Genomic DNA, 22,790 nt, shown 5'->3' with positions numbered 1-22,790 from the left:
CTTCAGGTTTAAATTTTGTTCATCTTCCATATTTTCTTTACCAAAACGGGGATCATACGCAAAGAATATTGTTGAGCAAACCCAAACCACAAATTTCAGGTCTGTACTGAACTTTACAGGTTCAGGCCCCAAACGTGGACACAAACTTCTGTCAGTTTGCGCCTGTGTTTGGATCAACCTCCCCCTTCATAACACACACAATTGAAACTTGCTCCGATTGCAGAGTTTTCTCTCTAAATAATCCTGGGAAAGCCGTCTGCTGGATGAATTTGGTAGCAAGAGGCCAGCAGCGCAGGGCGCCAGAATTTTGGGGAGGAGCATTAATTGAATTGGGTTCAGCTGAACAAACTCCCCCTCTCCCAACAAACAACACCTGGTACTGGAACTGGCACTGATGGAGGCACTATCTCCTTAAATTCTCTCGGAAAAGTTGCTGGGGGCATTCAAATTAACGTGGCACATGAGCACTGCACGTTACATGTCAGCAGCTAAGGGTGCAAGCAATTTGGGGAGGATTTGCCTGGAGAATTTAAAGAGATAAGATCCGCAATTGGGCAAACCCGATTTCAATCAGGTCGGCTCATCATTAACAAGGAGAGTGATTGAAAATGTTATTCTTATACCAAAAATGTTAAAAATCTGGCGCTTTTTCTTTGGAAAATACCTCTCCAAAAAGACATTATAATCAATACAGTGCCACCAAGAAAAAAGAAGCAGGCAACCAGCACATGAATATGGGCTGTACCCGGTCTGCAAAAAATACAAATCACATGTCTGTGATGTTGCAAATCCATATCAAAAGAAAAATGTTAGGCAGGCAAATTATTTTACTAGCTTGTCCCACCCTATTAAAAAATGTTGCATGCAGCAAGCTGCTATGGGGCCCATAGTATCAAGGGGCCCCTGGACCCAGGATATTTGATGTGAATATCCTGTATGTGTGTATTTGAGATGTGTTTATGCTCTAAATGTGTATGCATATGTGATGTGTATAAGCCATGTGTCTATACAGTGTGTTTACACTGTATGTATATTTTTTAAGGGGTGTGTGGGGCCCCATTCAGAAGTTTGCTTCTCCTAGTTACGCCATTGGTTGCACCATTGTTTTACCAATAGACTAATATGTAAAATACGTAGGGATCCATGAAAAAGATGTTCATGCGCAGGAGCCCTTCATAATGTATGTGTCTGTGCGCCATCTGATGGCACATCATTGGAACGCTTGACAAAGATTTTGAAGGATAATCTTCTGGAGAACGACAAATCAATTATTATAAATGTAATAATTCCCAATTTGTCCTTCAGCTCATAATATTTTTCAGTGGAACTTGTTGGATTATGTAATATGCATGAAGGCCTCTGTACATGGATAAGGTGCATACAGGGTTTATATACAGAGAAGTATTTCCTTCATACTCCTTCTTTTAATAATTAAAAATCAGCCAAGTCTTTATCTATTATTGAATAATATAATATAAACAATAAGATTACAATTATTAATAAGCTCCTTCAGCTATGTATGGCACTGTCAGAGTGCGGCAAAGGGATCTATATGCGCAAATAATAAAGTCGACCCCATTTATCAACCAACTTCATAACAAGAAGCATCAATTCCAGAAAAAAACAAGCAACTCATCTAACGTGGTGTTGTGTTGCGTTTTTTGTTGCGTTTTTGACAAAGCAAAAGACCTGTTTGCAAATGCGTTTTATAATCCTAATCAGCAGATAGAAATTGTCTTTTCCACCCTTAACCACTCCCCGCCGCAGACCTTTTCCGTTTTTGCGTTTTCCTTTTTCACTCCCCACCTTCGAAAATCTATAACTTTTTTATTTTTTTTATTTAATATTCCATGCTGTGAACGGGGAGGCGGGAAAAAAATTACAAATGCAGTGAAATTGGTGAAAAAAAATAATTTGCGCCGTTTTCTTGTGGGGCTGGATTTTACGGATTTCTCTGTATGCCCCAAATGACAGGTCTACTTTATTCTTTGGGTGGGTAAATTCACGGGATAACAAATTTGAATCGGTTTTATAATTTTTTTCATACATTTACAAGAATTAAAACCTCCTATACAAATTTTTTTTTCAATTATTTTGCCATCTTCTGGCACTAATAACTTTTTCAGACTTTGGTGTCCGGAGCTGTGGGTGGGGTAATTTTTTGCAACTTTTGATGACGTTTTCAATGCTACCATTGTTAGGACTTTACAACCTTTTGATCAATTTTTATAAAATTTTTTATATATTTTTCAAAATGGTAAAAAAAAAAGTGGTAAAAATGGTAAAAAAAAATGTGACTTTGGGCGCTATTTTCCCTTACAGGGGTTACCGTTATTATATTTTGATTGGGCATTTCCGGGAAGCACCTAATGTGTTTATGATTTTTACTATTTATTTATATTTATATCAGTTCTAGGTAAAGGGGTGATTTGAATTTTTAGGTTTTTTTATTAGAATCATATATTTTAAATTTTTTATATTTTTCAGACCCCCCTAGGGTACTTTAACCCTAGGTTGTCTGATCGATCCTACCATATACTGCCATACTAAAGTGTGGCAGTATATGGGGATTTTCATCCTCATACATTACAATGTGCTAATCGCACATTGAATGGGTTAAAACAAGACAGCCACAGGTCTTCGGAAGACCCGAGGCTGTCATGGCCGATCGCCCCCCCCCCCATGACATCACAGGGTGCGACCATCTCCAGCCAAGATGGCGGCGCCCATGCACCGCCATTCTTTGAAGCCACCGGCAGCTTTGCCGGCGGTGATGGACGGGCTAGGATGTAGAGGTAAAATTGGGTTATGGCTGGAAACGGCTTCTCTTCTGAAGTTGCTCCACTTTTAAATTTTTAACCGGAATTTATAACAAATTTTATTCATACATAACACATTTATCATAATAAAAATCTGCCCTTATTATAACCAATTCTGCTTCTGCCGCTAGGCAAAAAATAATTAAGCGAAATAAAAACTTTTACATCCCTGTTTCTATTTTAACAGCACTTTGTGAAAATCGTTATCTTATTAGATAATTATTGTCAGTTCCAACTCTTTGACTAATGACAACATTGTAATTAGTTTGTAAAAAGAACAAAGGAGAGAAGATGGGGAAGGAGATTGATAATTAGCGCCTGCACAGAAATGACATCACTGACAACCTCTCAAAGCATTGGGAAACTATGGCAACGAGGTGGGGGGGCCCTCTCCGAAACGTCAAGGAGATGTCAAGTATTTGAACATTCTGCTAAAACAAAGTGTCTAAAACCCTTGTCATGTGAAACGATACCGCAGCCCTTATTATGTATCAGGTGTTAAAGGTAACCTGTCACATTGTACATGTATTCCTTCTGGATTTAGCGGAGGGATTCTGCTAAGTGACTAACCCCATAATCTGCACAATATCCATTATGCATTAAAGGTGCAGTTCTGTATACTCCAGTGGAGAGGTAAGTGCACTAGTGAACTACTAACCACAGATGAGTGCTGTCAGGGGAGCATTTACCCACAAAGCAACCCAAACAATAGCTTGAGACCCCAGAGATCAAAAGGTGGCATCCTTAGGACATCAATACAGTGTAATGCAATGGCAGAGCAGAAAGCAATTGACTCCTTGTTTTGCCATTGATACTGAAGCCATACACAAGGGGGCTCCTCATACAAAACTTTGCTTGGGGCCAAAAAATATCAAATATGCCCCAAGTGTATTTTTATTTTGTTAAATATTATATATTACTAAGAAGGGTTGGATTATAGGGAGGCTCCTGAGGCACGAGCGCCAGGACCCTCACCGATGAACAGGAGGAAGGGCCCCCACCATCCTTCCTCCTTCTACTCCTACTTTATGACACCGATATTGCTGAGTGCTATGCAGTACAGGGATTTATAAATTCCCTGTACAATCATTACTCCTTGTCTCAGCCGCACAGTAAAGGGGGCAGAACCTCGCAGTCAGGTCTTGGTCCAGCGTCCTGGATTAAAAGGTCTGGACATAACAGTGAAAATAGGAGCAGTCAGTGCACTTAGGTGAGAGCATCAAGGGTACATCAAGGAATAAAGCTACATGAGTGGGAAGGAAGACACAGAAGTATGTTCTTGGTGGGAGTTAAGGAAAAGGCTGATTTAAGAGGTTCTGCAGCAGCTGAGGTGTGTCTCATGAAGTTCTGTAGCAGCTGAGGTGTATATTATGAGGTTCTGCAGATGAAGTGTATATTATGAGGTTGTGTGGCAGCTTAGGTGTGTATGAAGAGATTCTGTAGGAGCTTAGGTGTGTATGAAGAAGTTCTGCGGCAGCTGATGTGTTTTTTCATCCAGGACCCCCTCCTGCTATCTAGATAGTTAGACCTTAGAACACAATATATGGTGGCATACAGACCACCCATTGCATAAATCAAGCAATACTGTGATACATCAATACATATACAGTAGTCTATGCATAATCAGGCATTGTACATGGGGGGTACATCCAGTGTTCAGGGGGGACTCGAATTGCACATACTTTCCAATGATGTTGAACATTCGACTCATACATGGAAAAAACATGGGTAACATGTGGCCATGTTTGACTCCCTTGGGCACAGTGTGATGGAAGTGCTCCCACTTTTACAGTCTGCGTGTTTTGTAAAAGCTTCCAGTTACTGTCACCTTGTCATTACACTAAGGTGAAATCAGCACCATATTGTGTGCATGCTGAGACACACACCCCTGCTCGGGCCTATTTTTAGAAATCTAGAGACGTTGATTGATCCAAATCAGTGTTATGTGTTGATGTTAAATGAGAGCTTAATTATCTTTAATGTAGATTCCCATCCCTTCACTTCACCTGCTTGTACCCTTTCATCACTCTGCAGTTCTTCCATGTGTTGCTTTCATCTCGCTGCAGAGTCTGTATGATATCCCTCTGGTGATCAGACCTGCTCAGTGTCCCTCCAGGATGGATTTCACCTAATTGGGAATCACTAGGTGTCCTGTCTAACAGGGCCGGCTCCAGGTTTCAGTGGGCCCCTGGGCGAAAGAGTCTCAGTGGGCCCCTTAACAGTGAACTCATGTGGTGGCATGACCCTGGCAGCTGAGCTCAGACACAGTAAAAGACAATCATATTTCAATTACATCGGCAACAAGGATGCCGCCGCTGATGTAATTAAATTTTCTGATCAGGAGCGTAATGGGCTCCATAGCAGACCATTTCCTTAAAAACACATGCATGTTTTTACACAATCACAATCATTTTTACACTCATATACGTGTCTACAGATTTATACACACATACAGTATATACACATCAAATTTACAACATACACACAGATATACAGCATATACACACACACACATCCTGTATGTACAGCATATATATGCACGAATCCCATATATACAGCATACACACCAAATATATATACAACATACACACGCATCCAGGATATACAGCATATTTACATACACATCCAATATATACACACAGCACATAAGCAGATATACACATGCATCCAGTATATACAACACATACGCAGACATACAGCATATATAGACACGCATCCACTATACACAACACATACGCACAGATATACAGCATACATACACACGCATCCAGTATATACAGCACATACGCACAGATATACAGCATATATAGACACGCATCCAGTATACACAACAAATACGCACAGATATACAGCATATATACACACGCATCCAGTATATACAGCACATACGCACAGATATACAGCATATATACACACACATCCAGTATATACAGCACATACGCACAGATATACATCATATATACATACACATCCAGTATATACAGCACATACGCACAGATATACAGCATATATACATACACATCCAGTATATACAGCACATACGCACAGATATACAGCATATATACACACACATCCAGTATATACAGCACATACGCACAGATATACATCATATATACATACACATCCAGTATATACAGCACATACGCACAGATATACAGCATATATACATACACATCCAGTATATACAGCACATACGCACAGATATACAGCATATATACACACACATCCAGTATATACAGCACATACGCACAGATATACATCATATATACATACACATCCAGTATATACAGCACATACACACAGATATACAGCATATATACACCATACACAGCATATATACACACATCCAGTATACACAACAGATACACAGCATAAATACACAAAAAAACACATATACAGCACATATACACACAAACACATACAGTATACATGCATTTACATATGAAGCAATTATACTTACCCCAGCTGGATGTCGCTCGGTCGGAACGTGGTGGCAGGATCAGGAAGAAGGTGGACAGCGCTGTGAGGTGCTAGGACGGGCCAGGACGGTCACAAGTCGGACGGGACGCGAGGTGTGCGGGCTGGCGTGGCACGAGGTGTGCGGCCCGGGCCTGAGGCAAAGCGCGCAGGCCGGGCAGGGCGCACGGCGCGCAGGCCGGGCCTGACGCATGGCTCAGGACGCGACACGTCACAAGAGAGGTGGGTTGGGCAGGGCAGAGGGCCCGCCCCACTACCTCTCCGTCCGCCCCACTACCTCTCCGCCCCGCCCCACTACCTCTCTGCCCGCTGGACCAACCTGCGGACAAGTAGTAGATTGTGGTGGGCCCCTTTGGAGCTCCGGGGCCCCGGCACTTGCCCGGGTCAGCCGGGTGCTGACGCCGGGCCTGCTGTCTAAATACAAGTATTATATGATAGCAGGGGATAGAGACAAGACTGGGGGAAAGATAAGAAAGGATTGGAGCAGGGCCAGGGGGACAATCAATCAAGGGCAAGTTCAGGGTTTTTTATAATTTACCTTGATTTTCTGGTTATGTCATTAAAGCGAATATTAACATTGAGCACAAATAATGCTTCAATTCTTAAGAAAAAAAAAGAAAAATGACTAAGAAATCTATTAATAAAAATACCACTTAAAAAACTTTACAAAATGAAAAGAGTAGCACAATAACCTAAATAAGGTTGTCTTTGTAATATATAAAAGTGCAGCAATTCAAAGAGCACAATAAAAACTGCAAAATGTGAAAAGAAAAATGCAGAAAACAGCAGAGAAGATTTCCATTTAAAGGGGCGTCTGCAACCTCCCCCAGGCAATATAATCTGTTGGCAGCATATTGTAAAGAAATTCGCTGTGATATCCAAAAAAAACATTATCATTTCTGTCCTTTATGTCATTTCTGGGAAATTCCCATTTTAATCTGTATGCTAATGAGGACATTTGTGCACCCGCGTGCTTAGCATCCAGAGCACTACAATTCCCCCCTGACCCCTAGTTTCGCCACCAAATAAGCAATATATTTGTCTCGTGTGAAGCTTCGGGTGACACTGGAAGAAGCTGGACACAATTTAGGCTGGATAATAAGTGCTCCAGTTGCTGAGGACAGGACCTTGGTGCACCGACTGCTTCATTAGCAACAGTATTAAACCTGGGAAATATTTGGGAAATACATCGCAGGACCAACTTGATGCACTGGTAAGTGCATTATGTTAGTAGAATTAGTCCACACCATATGCGGAGAATGGTAGTAGTGCACCCGGTGTGTGGAGGATGTAGTAGTGCACGTGGTGTGCGGAGGATGTAGTAGTGCATGTGGTGTGCGGAGAATGTAGTAGTTCACGCCGTGTGTGGAGTAGGTAGTAGTGTGCGCCATGTGCGTAGGATGTAGTAGTGCATGCGGTGTGTGGAGGATGTAGTAGTGCACACCATGTGTGGAGGTGGTAGTAGTGTACGCCATATGTGGAGGAGGTAGTAGAGCTCGCCGTTTGTGGAGGAGGTAGCAGTGCACGCCGTATGTGGAGGAGGTAGTAGTGCATGCCGTGTGTGGTGGAGGTAGCAGTGCACGCCGTGTGTGGAGGAGGTAGCAGTGCACGCCGTGTATGGAGGAGGTAGTAGTGCATGCCATATGTGGAGGTGGTAGTAGTGCACGCCGTGTATGGAGGTGGTAGTAGTGCACGCCGTGTATGGAGGAGGTAGCAGTGCACGCCGTGTATGGAGGAGGTAGTAATGCACGCCATATGCGGGGGTGGTAGTAGTGCACACTGTATGTGGAGGTAGTGGTGCACGAAATTTGTGTACTTGCTACTAAAATTATAAACCTTTTAAAATTCGTAAAAAATAGTTTTCTACAAAAAAAATTTACGTATGACTTTTTGTCAAAAAAAATTGAACAATTGAAAGCCAGAAAATTGAAATTTTTTCACATTTTTCCTAAAATGTAGAATTTTTACCCCAAAAAAACTCGACCAATCAGCAAAATTATGCTACTTATATAAACTACAACATCCCTCAAGAAAACAATCTCAAAATCAGTTTGATAAGTTAATTTATTACAACACGAAGAGACACTGGTCAGATTTCCAAAAACCGAGTCTCAACGTCCAAACTGGCGGTGTCCTTAAAGGGTTAAATAAAATTCGAGCCAGATTTTGGTGTTGATTATGTTGAGAACATGTCGTGTTTTTTTTCAAAAACTGACATAACTCTAGAACAACTAAACAGAAGAACTTGTCAATTATTTATTCTTTTTACAAAGGAAACTTTGGAATTAGCAATTAAAATTTGGAAGGAACAATGAAAAAAAAACAGACCCTGTCCAGATACAAATTCCATCTTTTTGTGAATTAAATCTAATATGCCAATCACTCCCGTGTTGTTTCTGTAATTCATTAGCAGCAATCTAATTATCTTCCTTCCCAAACAACATGAGATGCGCGGCCTCCATCTCCGGCCCTCCGCCGCTCAGTACCGCAGCCTGATATTTCTTTGATGTCCCCAGTAATGAAAGTTATTTGCAGTGACCTCTCACCCCCCGACTGCCATGAATGATGCATCCACTAGATATATTCTGCCCTTTAAACAAGGATTACCAGCGCTCTGCAGCAACGCCACGGAAGAAGATAAATCTATATACTTTACCGCTCAGCCACCTGCACCTCTGCAGCGAGGAGACTCTGCCAAATAAAACCTAATTTTCAACCTTATAAAACAACAGAGTTCAGAGCACACCGGAGACAAATACAGTAAAATATTATTGATCCCATTGCCTGGATGTATCAATCTTTTAGCTCCTCTTTAGGTAGTCGGCAGAGAAGACACAGTGTTATACTTTGTAGTGAATCGCATCACATTTCTCTGTCATTGTTACCGTCTACGTTTATTCTGGTCATTTATACCTGCGCTGTTTTATTAGTTAGACTGAAAGTGTGTTAAGGAATAGACCTGAAACGGTCAATTTATACTTAAAGGGAACCTGTCAACAGCTTTTACACCACTAAACAAATATCCCCCTCAGGTAGGTAACGCCATATACTTTCTATAATTCCTTTTTTTATGTAAAAAGCTACCTATTTAATTTTTTTAAAAAATTCCCTTTAAAATAATATGCAAATTATGTACAGGAATCACTTTCTGCCTGAGATGAGTCACTTTTAGAAGCTGGAGAGGGAGCATCAAATATAGACATTCCTATCTTTGGCTCTATAGCAGCTTGAACAATGGTTCTCATAGTAAACGCATCATAATGCAGTGGAGCACATCTACCAAAAAAGTGCAGTCCGTACTATGTGCAGTGTCCTGTGTAGGGGAATTGTGGCGCCCGTTCTGAATGAATCTGGCGCCCTGTGCACTCCTCCGACAGAGTGCATCAACTTTTTTGGGGGCACCTATAACATATATCGTGCAATACACTTCTGCATGTTAAATGCGGCGCACTGACCCACTGTGCACCGGAACACGACTTTATGTGCTGAATTTTGTGTTGCGTCAGGTATAGTGCAGCCGCAACACAAATGAGTGGCGTTGACAATTCTTAAATACACGCATATAGTTTGCACATAAAAGAGTATGCAAAGTCTGAAAGAAAACTGGGGCAGGGGCCCATAGTCGGAAGTGCAAGATATAGATAAAAATCCTGTTCTTGACTCACTAACTGCATCTCCGGTTCTGTAGCCCACAGTTAAAAAAAAAGTTTAATTTTGAAAGCTCTTTACAATAATACCAGAACTACAGTTCTTTAGACACTCTGATACTGTCCGATACTCCCCCTACAGCCTCTAAACATGACTCATCTCAGGCAAAAAGTGAATCTTCCAGCTCATTTGCATATGACTTTGAAGGTGAATTTTTTTTTTCAGGTGAATGAGTGGGTTTTCACAACTTACCTGAGAGGCCGGTAGTTAAATGGTGTAAAAGCTGTCAGCTTCCTGGTCACATATAACCTAAAACCGTATATACCTTCTAAGCGAAGTACCCTGCATCACATACATAAATACTGTACATATCGGTAATCTAAAAATCTGTTTCCTAAATTTATTTTTTATTTAGATGCAAATGAGAATTTTGGATGCACTGTGGGTGTGGCCATACTGTCCTGTGCCCTCTATAGTATCCTGTTTTATCCAACACCTCTTACCATGCCATGACTGCAAGGGTCCTTCTCCTCTTGTGAAACTGTCACACACATTTGTATATGAATACAAAATATGCTGATCGGTGGAGGTCTCAGTGGTGGGACCCCCACGGATCACGGGGGTTCAATGTAACCTGTCGTAGTGCTCATCAGTTCCCCGAGATGACTGGAGCAGACGGTTGTGCATGCGCTGCCCAATCCTTCTCTATGGAGCTGACGGAGATGGCTGAGTATGGCGCTCCCAGCACCTGCTAGTTTTATCCGTGAACCTGGTGTAACTTGCTGATCGGTGAGGGTCTCGGCCTAACTTGTTTCGTGGAAAAACCCCTTTAAGGCCAAAGATTTTCTCCAGAAAGTCATGCTCATAATGCAGGGCATGTGTTTAGTTTCTGTGTCAAGCAGTAGGTGACAGGTTCCCAAATAATAGCTAAACTTCTTACATGGCTGGGTGGACTGTAGAGCCCTACATACCGGGGGCAATGACTGACCCTCTATAAAATGAGAATATTGATGTTTACCTTGTTCAAAGAAATGAGCCCTGACCGATCCACCGGCCAATCCCTTTCACTTTGCTAAGTTACAAATCACTTCCAGGCATCAGTATAAATCAGGTCTGTCAGGGTCCTGTAGAAATCCTGATCCGTCATGATACATTTTCTTTTCTTTTATCACTGAAATCAAAGGGCAACAGATTGGACACTAATGTATATCACAGGATCAGTCTGAATCAGATTTTCAATATGTTTTACGTCACTTCCCATTGACCTCAATGAATGAGATGTCATTATGAGAGATCCGTTATGCCACATAATAGAGAAGACAAATATGTATTATGGGGCAGACATCCGGATCTTTTGCTTTTTGATCGTACCTGTCATTTGAGCTCCTTGCTATGGGAACATTTCACATCCCTAGATGAGACGCTGTCACAGCGCAAACAGTGGGTATATAACAGGTATATACAGCGGGTGTAGCACAGGTATATACACTGTGCTACAACATATAGAGAAGATCTAAAAATTAATCGTCATTAAAAAAGAATGGAAGTGTTTTGATTAAAATGCAATAAAAAGTTAATGACAAGACTCATTCTCACAATAATAATTAAAAGGAAAATTATATATTAAAAGATATTCTAAAATAACCCAATGGGAGGTGTTCTGCTATTAGGAAATGTGATATTTTTCCATTTTGGGACCACAGCTCCCCCTACTGGTGTCTAGATCAACTTGCATTAACATGAACATGAAATATTAGGCCAATTAATATGTACAGGTGGTCCCCTACTTAAGAATACCCGACTTACAGACGACCCCTAGTTACAAACGGACCTCTGGATGTTGGTAATTTACTGTTCTTTAGCCCTAGGCTGCAATAAACAGCTATAACAGTTATCACAGGTGTCTGTAATTAAGTTTTATAGTTAATCCTGGTTTTTATGGCAATCCAACATTTTTAAAATCCAATTGTCACAGAGACCAAAAAAATTTGTCTGGAGTTACAATTTTAAAATATACAGTTCCGACTTACAAACAAATTCCACTTAAGGACAAACCTACAGAACCGATCTTGTACGTAACCCGGGGACTGACTGTATACTGTAGTAAGGTGGGCAAAAATTGATACAAATAGAATTGAAACTACTAAACCTAGAAAAAAAGCTGTAAGGTGATACCGGATTAGGCCTAATGAAGACGCTTGGAAATTTTGGCCGTGTATTAGACGTGTGAAGCAAAAGTGGTCTGGTCCAAAATGATTCAGAACCAAGCTAAATTTTTTTTCAAAAATGTGCCAAAGCCAATCTTGTATTCTTGAGTTGTGTTATTGCAAGACGACGCAGAGATTTTTGGAAGCAGAACTGCTGTCATGGCCGTAGTCCCCACATTATCAGCCCAAAATAGTTACCAGACATCATATTGGCGCATCAGATCTCTGTGTATCAACATATGGGGCTTCCATGATTAAACTATAATGTGTAGAAAGTTACATGTAAATATATAGAAAAACACATCTGGGAGCCTCATAGATAGCAACACATTTGTGATTGCTGCTCACCAAGAACATGTATTATGTAGTATGTTTGCCTCTCATAAGATAACACTAGTTGTTACATCAGTACTGGATGAGCCTTTTTCCCTCTATGTCTATGTCCATGTGGATATCCTTATATCTATCTCTACGTCTTCTTTCCATAGTGACAACCTGCTCAGACCCAGGAGATGTAACTCACAGCCGGAGGATTCTATCAAATGCCAAGTTCCCGGTGGGCAGCACGGTGCGTTATGTTTGTGACAAAGGCTACATCCTCACGGGAAGCACCACCCTAACCTGCTACAACCGCCAGGCCGGCGTACCCAAATGGAGTGACCGCTCCCCAAAATGTGTCCGTAAGTCCCACAGCTATAGAAACTAGACTTGTACTCTTGACAAATCACTTTCTCCCCTCTGTCTTAAGCTATATTCACACTACATGCACCCGCAGTACCGTAGCACGGTGGGCACATGCCGGCACCGGGGAGAGGAGGAGGGGATGAGCACCGCTCACCCCCGCCCCTCTCCATAGAGAAACATGGGGAACGGCACCGTATTCCGGGGAAAAATGGGACATGTCCTATCTTTCTTCCGGCTACGGAATGGTACATTGCCGCATGTGTGCTGTACCCTACCGGTCCCGTATGGCGCCGTGCACCCATTGCCGTCCATGGGGGATGTATATACGTTCCCCATACGGCAGTGTGAATGTAGCCTTAGTAATACTTGTACCATTGTACCATAGCACCAGTGCTCGGTACGGTGAGCACAATGCATGCTCAACGTACAGTGCCGTGGCTGCAAAAAAGATGGAGCATACTCTATCTTTGACCGTAAGAACAGCCCCTTTGGCTCTATTTTCTATGGAGAGGGGAGGGGTAAGCAGCGTTCACCTCTCCCCCTCTCCAGTGCACCCTTCGTGTACTACGGCCGGGCGGGCACACGTTTGTGTGAATGCAGCCTTAAACTGATACCTTCGATTTGTCAATTATTTCATAAATTTTAGTAATTTTACAATCCAATTTTTATTTCATCTGGAATACAACAATTATTTGCTAAAACTGATTTGTCAAAATCCAGCATAATTAACCAGGGACACTGACTCATAGATCCAGGCACTGTGACTGTGGTAATCATCTTATATTGTTATGCATGGCCTCCTTCCTTAAAAAGTTAACTTTAAAATTATACCAATAATTAAGTGGGGTGTTACTAAAGCCCTCCGTGCTGCAGATTACCAGGCTGTTACAATGTGCAAGCAGCACTTCCCCACTCTCACATTGTGCTGAAAGTTCCCCTGCTGCAGTGAGATTACACCAGACAAAGGGAGAGGAAGTACTGAGGGAGCAGGAGGGGGATGTAACAGACTGTGAACCAGAGCTGAGAGAGGCTCTGGTAACACCCCCCTTCTAACTCATTAGCATAATTGTAAACTGATTTTAGAAGGAAGGAGGTCATGGATATGAAATAGAAGATTACCACAGTCACGGTGCTTGGATCTATGAGGAAGTGTCCCTGGTTTATCATGAAGGATTTTTATTTTAGATTTCCCTTAAATTGTCTTATTTCAGAACTAATATCCCAGATATTTCATGCTATACGTTTTATAAACGATCCTCAACATAGTTTATACAGTCACATGAAGCTGCTGGGACCCCACACCAATAATGGGGTCCTACGTTTCTATTTACTGACTAAGGGACTGATCAAATCAAATGAATTGTGAAATAATAGACTGAACTGTATGGACATTGGTATCCCTAGCCTCCCATACTACTGTATGTCCCCAAATTACTGTAATATAATGTAGAATGTGGAACTATGGGGGTTCCAATGTTAGGACCCCCAATTAATTAGAGCGTTATACAGTTGTACAGTCGGTTATTGTTTTAAAGGCTATTTGTATTAATAGCAGGATTTATTGAACTGAATTTTTTTTTTAAAAATCATTGTCTTTAGCTGAAAAATATGAGCCTTGTGGTAACCCGGGGACGCCCGAAAATGGACACCATGAACCTGAGAGGAGGGCATACCAACCAGGGGACGCTGTGAGATTTTCCTGCAATTCTGGGTACATGCTAATGGGGGAACACAGTATCAAGTGCATTCCTGGTCACCCATCACAATGGAGCAGCTCCGCACCAATATGCAAAGGTAAGTATAGGTAATGAAGGTATCCAGTAGATGCACTAGCACACAGGGTAACCATACGGATGCAATACAGCCCCATTCACATATCGCATCCACATTGGAAATTTTACTAGTGAGTATGTGCCAGGATTGTGATGTTTTTTAGACACTTTAAGAGTTTCTGCACTGAGGCTTATAAGGGACTTAACAGAAAAGGGGAGGAGCCTATAAAATAGGCACTACTGTACTCCAAAACAGGCCCCCAAATTTGGGGCTTTATTCAGAGATTAAAACATATAGTATATGTAAATTTAAACTGGAGAGTATTACAATGTCAAGCTTATCTTTTTTTTTTTTTTTTAATTAATATGTTCTTCTCTTTCACAGCTTCCTATAAAGAATTCTACAGCAACCAGGGAGTTGAAGGTGAGAGTTATTTAAAATATTAAGGTTGGTTATCTATGTAAAAGATATTGATGAGATATATTAAATGTCACATTTGTGGGGGTCTGACACCAGCAATACCTTACTAATAAGCTGGATGTAGTGTCCTCTTTCTTATCTACCTACGTGATCCACATTGTAGCGGCTTCTCAAAGATTGGCCAAGCTTCTTACATTTTTCTACAACTTGAAATAGTGTATAAAGACAGGCAGCTAAAGGACAGAGCACACATTCAGGTTTCTTTGAAGCCAAACCAGTAATGGTTAAAAAAAGGAGATATGCCATTTGTCCTTTATAGGTTTATTGACTCCCACCAGATTATGGCTAAAGAAGTTGCAGCAGAAAATCGGAATTTGTGTACTTATGCTTTTTTAAAAACAAGTTCTTATAAAGGAAACCTACCATCAGCAATCTACCTATTTAGTTAGATCTGATGGTAGGTTGGTAGTAACTTTCTAAGCCCTAATCTGGATTTAACGTAATCCTATAGTAGTTTCTAAACTAAGCAACACTTCATCTACCTAATATGATCATTTTTGGAGTAGGATACTGGGGCACAGAGCAAAGACTACTCCACGCCTCTGTTTTCTACTTGCATGTCCTCGTACTTCTGTAGCTGTCCTTGCTCCTGTGGACCTCTGCGCATGCCAACAGGAGTGCCGTTTTGCATGTGGACTTTGAAGCCAGAGCTACCACGCATGCACAGAGCTCCGATGGTGCTGGGACCACTATAGAAGTAAGAGGACATGCAGGCAGGAAGGACAGCAGGGGCTACAGGGACGTGGAGTCTTTTTTGCTCCTACTGCCCACAGATCCTACCTTGTGCCCCAGTAACCTTGGCCGAAAATTGGCATATTAGGTAGATAAAGTGTATCTTAGTTTAGAAAGTATTGTAGGATTACCGTAGGTAAAAATTAAGGGCTTAGTAAGTTACTAGCAACCTACCATCATATCAACATTAATAGGAAGATTTCAGATGGTAGGTTTCCTTTAACAGCTATGACTACTTTCATTCTACGGTCTTGTGCATGTGGCATATGATGTGAGCTCTGTCTTGGCTGGAGGTCTACTGTTCCATTCATGGAGTTGTCACTATGGCACTGTATACCCGCCATTGGCTGGACCACATGTACCACAGGCCCCTATGATGCACAGATAAAGTCTTGCTGGGAAATCCAAGCATCATACAGAACATTTTGCACATGACTGGTTTTCTCTTCTTTCCACCCAGCTGTGGAGAAGGCAGCGTCCTCAGGCATCCCTGTAGATGGCACACACATCCTGCTGGCAGTCTTTGTTCCCGTCATCATGGTGGCACTTGTAATCGCCACCATATACCTGTACTTCTCCAAGTAAGTGACTACAAATATAACACTTTTATAGGACAGCAAGCTGAATATTACTTATAACTGATTCCTATCTCTATATAGGCTACAAGGAAAAGCTTTGCTCCGCCTGCCCCTCTCTGCATCGCCTCCATATGACCAAGTCACGGTGGAGTCTGAATTTGACAATCCTACATTTGAGACAGCAGTGAGTGGAACAATAATACAACTTGTACTCAGTACCTAGAGAAGTAAAATGATCCTTAGCAAACGAGTTGTTTCCTTTTCCCTTCTTAAACCATACATATTAAATACCTTTCACTATTTTGTTGATGGTTTTCCCCTTTTGGAGACCTTAATGGCAGTCCATTCTTACAAACAGCTTAACTTCCATGCGCCATTGGTGTCGAGAGTGCCGTACTCGGCAATCTCCGTCAGCTACATAGAGAAGATTCGGACAGTGTATGCGCAAATGGCTGCTTCGGTCATCTCGGGGAGCTAATGGTGGCTACGACAGGAGTACTTTGGACCCCTGTTTTCCTCAGCTTTGTGGGAAAACTTCTTTAAGCACTACTTGGGTTTAGTATCTGAAATCGGCCTTTAGTGGAATAACCCGTTGTAAGTTGACCTGGTGCTGCCAAACATTATCTTAACTTATCTTTTGGGGGTGCTATAGAAAAATCGGGACAAGTGTTGAGAAGAAAAATTGCCCCACAAGAGTTAATTTAGTGTTTCTCAAAAAGGGACTAATGGTCCTTATTACTAACAATGTCCAAAAGCAGGCAAATATTTTACAGGCCTTCACGATCCATAAACTGTCATACTAAATGTTATATTCCTTACACTGTGGTTGTATTCCTTACATTATGGTGACTGTTCTTAAACTTTTAAATTCCAGGACACAAGAGAATATGAAGTATCCATATAGATCTACAAGAAACGTCAGTTTTGGTGGGAGAGACCTACAAGAAAACAACACCTTGTCACTGTCAAATGTGAGAAAGATCCTGACTCTTGCTTCTTCAGTGAATTCACTGCGAGCAATTTGCCATGATGGGGTGATACGAGCCTCCACAGCAATCCACAACTAACTTGACATCTCCAAATCCTGTCCTTCCACCTAGTACCTACTACTGTTCTTACTGTCCTTGCCCATTTGATCCTTCCTGTATAGGAGAAGATGAATCTACTTGCAGTCATCGGGTGATACTTTTAACCGTTGTCCTAAAGGTTAGAGGTCACAGCCGTTCCTGTGCTCGATACAGTTGTATGAATAATGCCCATACTGACAGAACAAAGAACACGTGGATATTTCAAAAGAAGATAGAAGATGATTGGAGGTCTCTACTGATACAGTGTCTATTAAACATCAACATATTCCTAAAGATTACTGTAGAAGGAGCTACAGTCCCTGGCCCATGACAGTCCGTTTAGATACATATGTAAATATGAATTTATATATTTCTTTATACAAGGTTCAGTGGGGGATTTCGTAGAAAAAAAAGTTCATTTTGACTATATCTCAATGAGCTCATTAAATCTTCCATCCGACAACACCGGCTATATGATCGCTAAAGCAGAGACAAGGTCCTCCTCTAAATTCTCAGCACCCATTTGACTTTATGCACTAGAAATACTGAAATAATAATCTTTTTAATCATAGTCTTTTACTTTTCATATTTTCCCAGTGATGAGAGATAGGAACATATGTAGGTTATTGCTTAAAGAGAACATGAATCAAAGTATCCATAGATATCATTAAAAATTATATCCACGGGCATTTGGATAAGAAAAAACTTTTTGTAAGCAAATAATTCTCATGCTTTTTTTATATTGAGCCCCCATTACAGTTGTTTGACGCATAAACAGCCTCACAATCTATGCCACCAATATCCTCCAACGATGAGAGGATTTACACTATGCTTGCAGTGTTGGAAGCATTACATCGGGAGGACATCCCAGGGGCATAACTTCATACTATGCCCATATATATGTCATATATTGCCCTTGTGTTCCAATGTTTAAACACACACCGTGCAGTAAACTTTTGTTACTAGATACCTCTGCCTAGAATAGTATAGTATACATGTTTTATCTATATGTTCTTATATATTTATAAGTTTTAAAGGGATTCTCCAGTTTCCTCAATTTTCATGTTATGGGCTTTAAATGCTGTAAAATAATAAAAACTAATACTTTGCGTACCTTGGGTTTTTCTTCTGGTCCTGTGCAGTTCATCCCATAATCACCAGTGACTACACATCAATAGCTAGTACCTGCTACAGTGGCAGAGAGAGGCCTATGGTGCATGGTGAGCGTGCCGTGTCTCACCGCACTATGACCGAGCTGGGTGGTCGTGTCACAAAAATAGTCCTATACCTGCCCGTAATGCATCACAGCCTCCTTGCTCCCAATGGAGAGGGGATGGGTGAGGAGTGCTCGTCCCCTCCTTCTCCGCCCAGGTGCTTTGCCTTGGTTCCGGTCCGGGTGAAGCACACAGCCACCTGCATGAGGCCTAATATCAGCTGCAGCCACAGGCGGGAGCCTGCTGTTGAAGCAACCTCACCACTAGCCTCTGTATACCAATAGAAACCAGCGATTATGAGATGTGCTGTGCTGGACTAGAAGCAAATACCAAGGTACCAACATATCGAACAAAAATTTAGATTTTTTATCGATTCCAGCAAGGATAAAGTCACACTACTGTTCCTTCTGTTAAAAAAGTGAAGAATGGAGGTTTAACGTATCAGTTAAAAATCCCATTGACATCAATGAAAATCTTATATTATCCATTATGGTCAGTTTGCCATGGATCTGTTATCCATGCATTTTTTCAAACTGAGGAAAAGTACTGCAGCCTCCGTAATTTTTTTCCCTCCAAAAACTGCATGGATAACGGATCCCTGCCTCAACGGAACGGAGGGAAAGGAACGGTAGTGTGAAATAAGCCTGAGAAAGATTTGTGGTCATGGAGATAACATTTATACAAAGCATTAAGAAATGAGTCTTCAGCTCGTTCATATTTTAGGTAATCATTTGTTTTGTCCACATCATTGCATGAATCCCAAAATGTGACTAGCAACCACCGTAGAGATATGGCTGCAGTACTTGCCTCCAGACATGACCTATTTCTCACATTGTCTTCCCAACATTTTTTCTTTTTACATAGACCCCCTACCGTATAATAATAAGGAAGGAGAGGGGTTAATTTTGTTATAAGGGGAATTTTTTTCTAAATCCGTAATGCTGGAGTCTGGTTACGCTGATTTGCAAAACCATATTTATAGTGGTATAGTATATGAGTCTGGTCTCTCTTATAAATGATCCGACATTTATGATCCAGACTTTAGTTTTTAGGACAAGGTGAATCGTTCTGGCGCTCTCATCAGCCATATTACTTCTTGTGCAGCAGCTTTTAGTCACAATTAGGGTTGTCGCTTCTACAACTCAAAGATATCGGCCACTGTAGGCCCCTAGTTTAGTTGGCCCTTACTCCAGTGGTAATAAAAACATATAAAACATCGACCTCCAATAAGGAGGCACCCCAGGTCACACTCAGAAAGCCATCCCCCCAATTCTTATAATCTTCTACTTTTCTATGATGAAGATCAAATAAGCTAACAAGAAAGAAGAAGAATTATCTCATTGGGGGTCATTTACTAAGGGCCCGATTCGCGTTTTCCCGACGTGTTACCCGAATATTTCCGATTTGCGCCGATTGTACCTGAATTGCCCAGGGATTGTGGCGCACGCGATCAGATTGTGGCGCATCGGCGCCGGCATGCGCGCGACGGAAATCGGGGGGCGTGGCCGAACGAAAACCCGACGTATTCGGAAAAACCGCTGCATTTAAAAACCGAAAAAGTGTCGCTTGGGGAGCGCTTACCTTCACCTGGTCCGAGGTGGTGCATTCCGGCGCGATGAGATGACTTTCAGCGCAGCAGCGCCACCTGGTGGACGGCGGAAGAACTACATTCATAAATCCCGTCCGGACCCGAATCCAGAGCAAAGAACGCGCCGCTGGATCGCGACTAGACCGGGTAAGTAAATGTGCCCCATTATGTCAAAACCTGATCCGCAAATGTGATGGAAATCCAGCTTAAAAAAACCACGTTTACTTCTCGCCAGTAGGCCTTCATTTTCATCGTCACACGGCTCTCTGACATATTTACAGCATGACATACAATTTGTTGCCATTTTAGTTTTCCTGAACGGCTGTGTATAAGGATATTAGAATATTCTATAGGGAGAGGATTCAGGCATCATTATGAGAGTATTACTTATAAGCTGAAAACATTGAAAACATAAGAGTATATTATGAGATTTTAAAGCCTTTTAGGCCTCTTGCATTTTACAGCTGCCAAAAGGAGAATGTGACCTCATGTTTTTGGCCAGTTTGATATTGGAGGGTTAGTGCCGCTCATGAATGAACAGGCCATAGAGTTGGGCTGGAACAGGACTTGCTCATGGAGTCGGCCAACCAACAAAGCTATGCATGCTCAAATCATTGGCATGAGCACTTAGAAAGTGATCGGACCTTGTGCTAGCAAAATAGCCAAAAAGATTGCTGCTATACAGCCTAATTCCACGTGCATGTATGAAAAAGTTGGATCTACCATCAAAAAAACGAAAGCACCTAATACACAGAAAGATTGGCGGCTGAGGGCTGATGGCACTGTACATATCCATCTCCAGACTATATTGACTTACCTACAACATAGCCATACACCTTAGATGAAGGTTGACCATAATTGCCACTTTTCTGTTGGGGCAGTAGACCACATCATACATAATGAGGGAGCCCTAACTTTCACCCCTGAAGAGTAAGTTTACACAACATTTTTTGGCTAGAAATTTGAGACAGTCTTCCACCTCAAGGTATGACCCAAAAACACCAGGCAAGTTGCCTCCCATTGTTTTTAGACCAGACTCTTTTTTTTAAAAGTTTTTAGAAGTTTTAAGTATAATAAAATAACTAAGCGCTGATTCTCTTCCACTTCGTTCTGCCGTTGTCTGGTCCCTTTACACAATAGCCTTCGGGCAAGCAATGGTTTATGTTGCCAATAGGGAAGCGGGTTAGTGAAGACAATCTTACTACATGTATAAATCTGATGTATATAATCTCAGTGTTTTAGGCTTGTATATAGGAGTGCGGATAAATTTACACCAATAGTGTTTGTCCTGCCATATTTATGGGCTGATTTATCCTTGTAGTAAGTGTGTCCTGTATGTGTATTATTCTAGCGACAAGAAAAGCTGATATAACTATAGCCAATATGCATCCTAGACAACGACTGGAAACAATGACTGACAGATGTTGTTATTAGAGCTCCTCTCCCACCATAAGAACCAGTGAAGTACAGAATAGGTATTCATTGTTATCTGGAAAAACCTATGGTAGCCCTTGTCATGGCTAAAAATCTGAAAGCAGTAACTGAAATGAAACAAAAAAAACTGAGAAAAACACTGGGTCAATGCTACAAAGCTTCGACGGATTGCTCATTTCACCACTGGATTGCTTCCACGAAACACTGATAGAAGCACATGCAAAAAGGACAATTCATGTTTCCCAAGTAACATAAGACGCAGCTATACAGAAACAAGTCAAACCCTCTTGTATAAATGGATTTTGTGATGGTTCGCCATTGAATAAATTATTTTTGTTGATTATGCCTTGTCATTGGTTATTTCACATACATGGAGCATGAGTAAAATAAGTAAAATACCACGTAAAAATCCACACATATTGAAAAGTTGTTGTCATATGTGTTGGGCAGTGGTCCCCAAACTTTTTAGCATCATATTCCCAAAAGTGAGTCCCTTTCTTAAATCAAAAATTTATTTAATACCAACTAACAGCGAATTGTAATTGTGATGAATGTAACTTACTGGAGCTAAATCTTCAGATCTTTAGATGACCCACATCCAGGTTTTGGGGGCCTCATCTATAGGGGATCATCTACATGGAGAGCAGTTGTGGTAAAATGATTTATTCTCATCAAACATGTTAGTAATAGAATTGCTTCCTCTACCCATGTAACAATAATAGAGCAAGGCAATGCCAGGAAATAGAATTGGGCTAAATTGGAAAACGCTCTACTTTTTAAAAGATCAATCTCACAGGCCGTAAAATGAAAATGGAATAGAATGCAGTAGCAAAGTTGAATATAGGGCGAGGTTTATCACTGCTTCTTTGCCAGTTTTCTGGTGCAACAGTGAAATAATCATAAATTCTTGCATAACGCAAGAAATTGCGATTATTCTAGGGCCTATGCGCCTGCACAATGGTTTTTACGCAAAACTATGAAAGGTCCGACCTGCATAGTTTTGCCAGTAGATCATAGTATCATAGTATATAAGGCTGGAAAAAGAAGTCCATCAAGTCCAACCTTTAAGAATTAATTAAATGTTTTATC

General features: G+C 41.3%; 1 protein-coding gene across 1 annotated transcript in view; it reads left to right on the top strand.

Moving 5' to 3' along the window:
• Nucleotides 1–22,044, top strand: part of SEZ6 (seizure related 6 homolog) — a 420,901-nt gene extending 398,857 nt beyond the window's left edge. Inside the window, exons 12-17 of the mRNA XM_072138287.1 lie at nucleotides 12,640–12,831; nucleotides 14,435–14,629; nucleotides 14,993–15,031; nucleotides 16,281–16,401; nucleotides 16,480–16,582; nucleotides 17,273–22,044. Coding sequence (XP_071994388.1) covers nucleotides 12,640–12,831; nucleotides 14,435–14,629; nucleotides 14,993–15,031; nucleotides 16,281–16,401; nucleotides 16,480–16,582; nucleotides 17,273–17,302 — 680 coding nt within the window. The 3' untranslated portion in view covers nucleotides 17,303–22,044. The remainder of the gene's footprint in view (nucleotides 1–12,639; nucleotides 12,832–14,434; nucleotides 14,630–14,992; nucleotides 15,032–16,280; nucleotides 16,402–16,479; nucleotides 16,583–17,272) is intronic.
• The last annotated feature ends 746 nt before the right edge of the window (nucleotides 22,045–22,790 follow it).

The sequence above is a fragment of the Engystomops pustulosus genome, chromosome 2 (genome assembly GCF_040894005.1).
Source record: "Engystomops pustulosus chromosome 2, aEngPut4.maternal, whole genome shotgun sequence".
Lineage (NCBI taxonomy): Eukaryota > Metazoa > Chordata > Amphibia > Anura > Leptodactylidae > Engystomops > Engystomops pustulosus.
The sequence above is the reverse complement of the archived record's forward strand: the minus strand, read 5'-3'. Positions and strand labels throughout refer to the sequence as shown.